The sequence below is a fragment of the Fukomys damarensis genome, unplaced genomic scaffold (assembly GCF_012274545.1).
Source record: "Fukomys damarensis isolate Sample0158 unplaced genomic scaffold, DMR_v1.0_HiC HiC_scaffold_34, whole genome shotgun sequence".
Taxonomy (NCBI): Eukaryota; Metazoa; Chordata; class Mammalia; order Rodentia; family Bathyergidae; genus Fukomys; species Fukomys damarensis.
Window position 1 is genome coordinate 21,020,344 of NW_022900946.1, and position 6,521 is coordinate 21,026,864.

At 55.4% G+C, this 6,521-nt stretch overlaps 1 protein-coding gene across 1 annotated transcript in view; it reads left to right on the plus strand.

The window, feature by feature from the left end:
- Positions 1–5,109: 5,109 nt before the first annotated feature.
- Caskin1 (CASK interacting protein 1) overlaps positions 5,110–6,521 on the plus strand; it is an 11,575-nt gene continuing 10,163 nt past the window's right edge. Inside the window, exons 1-6 of the mRNA XM_033758552.1 lie at positions 5,110–5,152; positions 5,361–5,412; positions 5,511–5,608; positions 5,792–5,937; positions 6,017–6,112; positions 6,215–6,345. Coding sequence (XP_033614443.1) covers positions 5,125–5,152; positions 5,361–5,412; positions 5,511–5,608; positions 5,792–5,937; positions 6,017–6,112; positions 6,215–6,345 — 551 coding nt within the window. The 5' untranslated portion in view covers positions 5,110–5,124. The remainder of the gene's footprint in view (positions 5,153–5,360; positions 5,413–5,510; positions 5,609–5,791; positions 5,938–6,016; positions 6,113–6,214; positions 6,346–6,521) is intronic.

The following is a 6,521-nucleotide window of genomic DNA, read 5'->3' on the forward strand; positions in this document are numbered from 1 at the left end:
CCCCAGTCCCCCAGCGCTGGAGGAGGGACTACCCCTGAGCCCCTCGGCGGGCACCTGCGGCACCCATTACCCGGCTAGCCGGCAGCTCCAGCACTCGCGTCCTCCCTCCCTGCCGCTGACCCCTCCCTTCCCAGGCTGCAGGCTGGCTGGCAGCTGGGGGTGTCCCCGCTGGGGCCGTTAAAGGGCAGAATCCCCCTCATATAGTGTGAAGCAGGGCAACGGTGGGGGTGTGTGTGTGCAGTGATGACAGCCTGGGCAGACACCCCTCCCCATCCCATGCATGATAACACGCTTTTCAGGGAAGAGGGGGGCAAGACCACACTGGGGGTGTGGCTGCCCAGGCATGGCCTGTGAGGGTCATTTACTAATGAGGGAGCTGAGGCCCAAGGTCGAGAGCCCAGGGCAGGCTAAACTCCAGGCAAGGGTGGCCTGGAGAGCAAGGGCTTTGGGCCCACTGCTGAGGGTGGCTTCAACAGACCCAGTCCTCCCTGGCTTTTTGCTGGGGAAGGGGGCTGTGGGTGAGTGGGGGCTGACACCAGCCATCCCCAGCCTGCACCGTGGGGTTCTCAGGGAAGGGCCTGGGGCTTGGAGCTCTGATCTCTGCACTCATCCTGGCTCAGCCCAGAGCCTCCCTGGGGGCCACTGGAGATAGATGGATGGGTGTGTGGCCCAGCTGCGAGCTGCGTGTGCGACTGCGCACGTATGACCGTGTCAGTGTGTCAGGGCACTGGTGCGGGCACAGGCAGGGCTCTGCAGGTTGGCACGTGGGACCTGGGTGCCCTCACTTTCCCCTCACCCCACAGACTGTATGCAAGCAGGGGACCCTCTTCCATTTCTTCTGGGGGATACTGATATCTCTGACTGCTTGTGGTGGGGGAGGTACTGGAGCTCCAGGGTAACACCTTTACAGCAGCTCTGCCTGGCCAGCAGTGAAGGATGTCCATCCACCTTTTGCAGGCACATGGTCTGCTGCTTCCACAGATGGAGATGGGGCCCTTGCAGGCTCTGCTCACTGGTGCTGGTTTAAGGGCCTCAGAGCTGAAAAGGGAGGGCTTCTAAGGAGAGGCAGGAAGAAGCATGGTACAGGCTTCCACCTAGTGGCCAGCATCCTCTGGGCCTCAGTCTCTGTCTGTAGGATGGAGTCCCATGGTTCCTACCCTACTGTAGTGTCCTGAGAACTGTGGGCACACCCAAAGCACTTAGTAAATGCTCAGTAAACACTCTCCAAGCCGGCTTCCTCCCATAGCCAGGGAACTGTGGGCTTCAGGTTTGGGGTTTCCTCCTCCCTTTGCTCCTGCCATCCTGGGGAGGTGTCAGGCTTTCACTTCTACCTGGATTTCTGCCTCTGTTTCTGTGTGGTCTGGCCTGTGGACTGAGAGACACCTGCCCTGTCCCCCATATCTGTGCTCTGACTCACAGGGGCGGGCATAATAAATCAGATGGTGAAATCCCTCCATGAATTAGCTCAGTCGTCATAGCAACACTGGCCTGCTTTGGAGTAAGATGTATTTTGATTCAGCAAAGTACAGCTGGAGTTTGGGCCATAGGGTAGGGGGCTTCTAGCAGTGTCCTTGAGAGTCCTCCACCCCCAGGCCTAGAGGAGTTCCCAGGATCCTAGTCTGTGATCCCTTCCCAGTGCCCAGCCCCTTTCCTCCATCCTACAGTGGCTGTCACCCTAGGCTGTCAGCCTCCACCCTGCCTTGAAGGGAACCTCCCTTTGCACGTGCATGTGCGTGCGCACGCGCGTGCGCGCACGCACACACACACTCACACACACACACACACACACACACACACACACACACACACACACACACACTTAGTAGCTGTCCTTGAGGGGAAGAAGAGACTGCTCTGCAGTGAATATGCTGGGCAAGGACCTCCATTCTGCTGTGAGGAAGGGGCATTGCCTTTCCCTCTGGTCCAGCCTCCCTCCTTGTAGGCCTGAGGATACTCCTTGAACACTCTGAGCCAGGCCTGCCTCACCCTATCACCTTGGCCCATTAAGAGTTCCCTCCAGGGCTTTAGCTCAGTGGTTCCGCTGCTGCCTCCCAAGCTTGCAGGGACTGAAGCTTGATCCCCTGTATCAAAAAGAGTTCCTTCCCAACCTAGAGTTTGGTTCTGATCTCAAAGGTGGGGGTAGTTTCAGGCGAGCAGTTAGGAGGTTAGGGGGCCAAGAAACAAGGACAGAAGTGGGGAGGGTTAGGGAACAAGACATGTACTTATTCGGGCTGGGGATTTAGCTCAGTGGTTCCATCGTCTGCCTTGCAAGTGCAGGGACCCAAGTTCGATCCCTGGTACCAAAAAGAAAAAAAAAAAAAAAAAAAAAGAGTTGTACTATTTCTGTACAGTCGGGAAGACTTTCTGACCTTGTGGGAAAGGAACTGACTCTCACGACCTTAGCTTGGTTCCCGCCTCCCTACCCTCATCCTACCTGGGTTCTGCTCCTGCTTCACTCAGAGAAACCATCTCCCTGGGGGCCTGTGTCCCAGCCTTAGGCACTCTTCAGTTCTGGGTCCTTTCTGGGCAACCAGTGCCCCTTGTAGGCATTGTGTGGAGGGGCCTCTTAGACCGCAGGCTGCCCTCCAAACGGTTTCAGCTCTTTTCCTCCCTGAGACCACAGGCAGATGACCTTAGTAAGGAGACTCCTCATGCGTGCCAGGTAGTCTCATCTTCCTGATGGAGACTCCTCCCACCCCTGGGTCAGGTCACTTTTTGGGCCTTGAGCTCCAAGCCCCTCCCTGTGAAACGTCAGCCCCTGCAGGTGTGGCAGGTGAGCTCATGGGAATTTAGAGGGCCTGTGGTGGGGAGGGGGAGAGGGGTCTTGGGAGATGTGGCTACCTTGCAGTGAGAAGACTTGGGGACAACACATCCACATCCTGTGGGGATGTAGGTGTCCTGAGCGTGGTCCTAGAGGGGATGCCTTGGGACGGTGACATCCACATTCTCTTCAGCTTGTGGCAGGCACAGCCGTTTGCTAGGCCCCATGAAAATTTGGGTCACCTTATCCAAAAATTAAGAATTTCAAGCATGGGACCTGAGGAACTGTGCCAGCCACGTGTCCATGAAGCTGGTTGGACAGTGCAGGGAATGGTGGATTCTAGTTCCATCATCAATTCAGTGTCTCATAGGTAGCAGGCACTATTTCAGCCAACAGAGTACAGCAGTGAGCAAATCTGATGAAAGCACTCCTCCTCTGGGAGCATGTAGTTCAGCGCTGGAGGTGGTCTTACACAATTAATAAGTACATGTGACCTGGCAGGGGTCATGGGGGCTAAAGAGAAAAAAATGGACAGACATGGGAAGGGAAGGGGTTGTTTTGGATGGAAGGCCTTATTATTGAGCAGGTGACATCTAAATAGAGACCTTAGAGGAATGAGGTGTGTGTCATATAGATAACTGGAGAAAAAGTAGCCTACACACGTAGACATGGTATGTGCAAAGGCCCAGTGGCAAGGGATGTTTGTATTTCCAAGGAACACCAAAAGGCCCATGTAGCTGGATCAGAGATAATGGAAGTAGAGGATGGGAAGGTCAGAGCAAGTCAGGGGGCCATGTCTTGACTTGCTCAGCTCTCATCCTTTACCCCAGTGAAATGGGCATCACAGAGTTTCCAGGAGCAGAGTGAGAGGAGCTGACTTACATTTTAACAGGGTACCTTTTTTTAGGGGTGGAATTGAGACAGGGTCTCAAAACAAAAAGCACATGCACACAAAACGAAAATAGGGTATTAAATGGTACAGAGGGGTGCGGGAAGGGAGTAGGCACGCCAGGAAAGTGGGGCGAGGCTCTCTGACACAGGTTGCTGGCACAGCATGGTGAGAAACATAGGATCCTGGTTGTGTTTTGAGCAAATCTTGAGGTAGAACAAACAGAATTTTCTTTTCCTGAGAACATGATTTAGATGTGCAAAAGAGCCCTGGAGCTGACTTTAAGGTTTGGCCGGGGCCACCAAAGGGAAGGTCGGTTTTGCTGCTAACCAGGATGAACATTGGCACCAGCAGTGTCTGAGCAGGGGGTAGGTGGCCAGATAGATGGAGATGCTTTTGCTCACTTGCTGTTGGGAAACTCCAGAATTCCACATAGCCGTCCTTAGTAAAACCTGGGTCTGGAAATGCCTTATACCTCAAGCCAGCCCTATTAGCTCCTGTGTGTGTGTGTGTGTGTGTGTGTGTGTTGTGCTACATTTTAAGCCCTTTTTAAATTTTTTAAAAATTTGAGACAGGGTCTGCTAAATTTCTAAGTTGCTCAGCTTCTAAATTGCTTGAATTCGTGATCCTCCTTCCTCAGCCTCCCAGATAGGATTATAGACAGGCACCACCAAATCCAGATCTGTTAGCCTCTTTTCAGGCCCAGGGAGGAACCCAGGGGCCAAGCCTACAGGGCCAGTGATTTACAGAATAAAGATTTGAATTCAGATCTGTCTTACTTCTTGGGCTTAAAGGGTCCTAGGAGAGCCACACCCTGCACCCAACGGTTGAGACAGAGCTGAAGTAGAACCCTGCAAGCCAACCCTCCGTGACAGTTCCCTTGGCTCTCCTGCCCTTGGTCCCCCACCCCCACCCCCACCCCTCTTCTGGGCCTGGACAAAGGGGCTTCTGTCCTGCCAGCCCCGTCTCACAGAGCAACTGACCCACAAATGGGTTATGTAACCATGGCCCAGACAGGCTGGGGTTGGCCCTAGGCCGGGTGGACTTGAGCCCACTGGGAGGGTATCGGTGGGCTCCCCTCCTAGGCAGACAGCTAGGAGTGGCTCCAGGAAGAGAGGTCTCAAGGCAGGGTATGGGTTTCTTGGCTTCAGGCAGTCTGAGCCTGGAGGTGACTATGGCCAGCCACATCACTGTGAGGCAGTGGCCTCCTTGCCAGCTGCCCCTCTGCCCTCCGAGGGTAGGGCTCATCCATATTGCAGGTCTGGGTTGACAGTAAAAGGTGCACTGTGGTGATGCAGCTCTTTCCCTAGAGATACCCCATTTCCGGTGTTTCAGCCTTCCTGGCCACCCCCGGCCCCATCTGGGTCCTTCCGAGACAGATTGGGCGGCTCTCTCCCTCCCACCAGTGGCAGGTGCTCAGCCAGCATCTTGAGGGAGGGGCAGTGTGTGCACATGTGGATGCCTATGTGGGTACATGGCCTCCCACTCCCAGGCAGAGGCAGGTCAGAACCCATGGCGTGGTGACACTTGCCACACACACACTCAGTGCAATAGGAGGTGGAGGCTCAAAACACTGGCACCTGGAGTAGAACGCATGTTTATAGCCTAAGAACCTGGCTGCAGGCCACAGGGAGCCACCATCATCCACTCTGCTCTTGGACCACCTTAAGGGACCTGGGAGAGTTTCTCACTGTTTCCCTCCTTCCCTAGAGCTCCTCGGTTCCACCAAGAAGATCAATGTCAACTTTCAGGACCCAGATGGGTGAGTTCTCAGCTGGGATGGTAGTGAACGGGGCGGGCATCCTCTGTGGAAGGCCAGGGGGCCAGGTCCTCTCCTACACTTGCCCTTTGCTCGCTCAGCTTCTCGGCTCTGCACCATGCGGCCCTGAATGGCAACACAGAATTGATCTCTTTACTGCTGGAGGCTCAGGCTGCTGTGGACATCAAGGACAACAAAGGCAAGACAGGTCTAGGGCCTCGAGGCCAGGGGCAGAAGATCAGGTTCTGGGGTGGGGACGGTCCCTCCACTGGGGCCTCTGCCCATGGTTTCAGTCTGGGCCAAAGCAGAATCTTACGGGATTTATGTCCTTGAGATCAGGGATGGGTTCAGAACCAGAGTCAGCTCCCAATGGCCCCACCAGGTATGCGGCCCTTGCACTATGCAGCCTGGCAGGGTCGGAAGGAGCCTATGAAGCTAGTGCTGAAGGCTGGCTCAGCAGTGAACGTCCCATCTGATGAGGGCCACATCCCCCTGCACCTGGCAGCCCAGCACGGTCACTACGATGTGGTGAGTCTCGGTGGCACCATGGGATTGGCAGATACCAGGGCTGGTGTTGCTGGGAACTGATCATGACCTGGGTCTGCAGTCTGAGATGCTGCTGCAGCACCAGTCCAACCCATGCATGGTGGACAACTCGGGGAAGACACCTCTGGACCTGGCCTGTGAGTTTGGCCGAGTTGGGGTAAGTCTTCCCTGGGAGCTGAGTGGGACTCTACCTGCCTATACTGTTCACCTGGGGAGCAGCCCCAGGCCAGGGCCTTCCTACCCTGATCCATCCTTCAAGGTGGTCCAGCTACTTCTGAGCAGCAATATGTGTGCAGCTTTGCTGGAGCCACGGCCAGGTGACACCACTGACCCCAATGGCACCAGCCCCCTACACCTGGCAGCCAAGAATGGCCACATCGACATCATCAGGTACAGCCAGTGACCGGCAAGAGGGACACAGCCTCAGGATTCCTGGGGGCTCAGTGGCATCCATGGGCTAAGGGTACAAAATAAGAACCTCTGGGGCCCGGGGATTTAGCTCAGTGGTTCCGCCACCTGCCTTGCATGTGCGAGGACCCGAGTTCAATCCCCAGTACCAAAAAAAA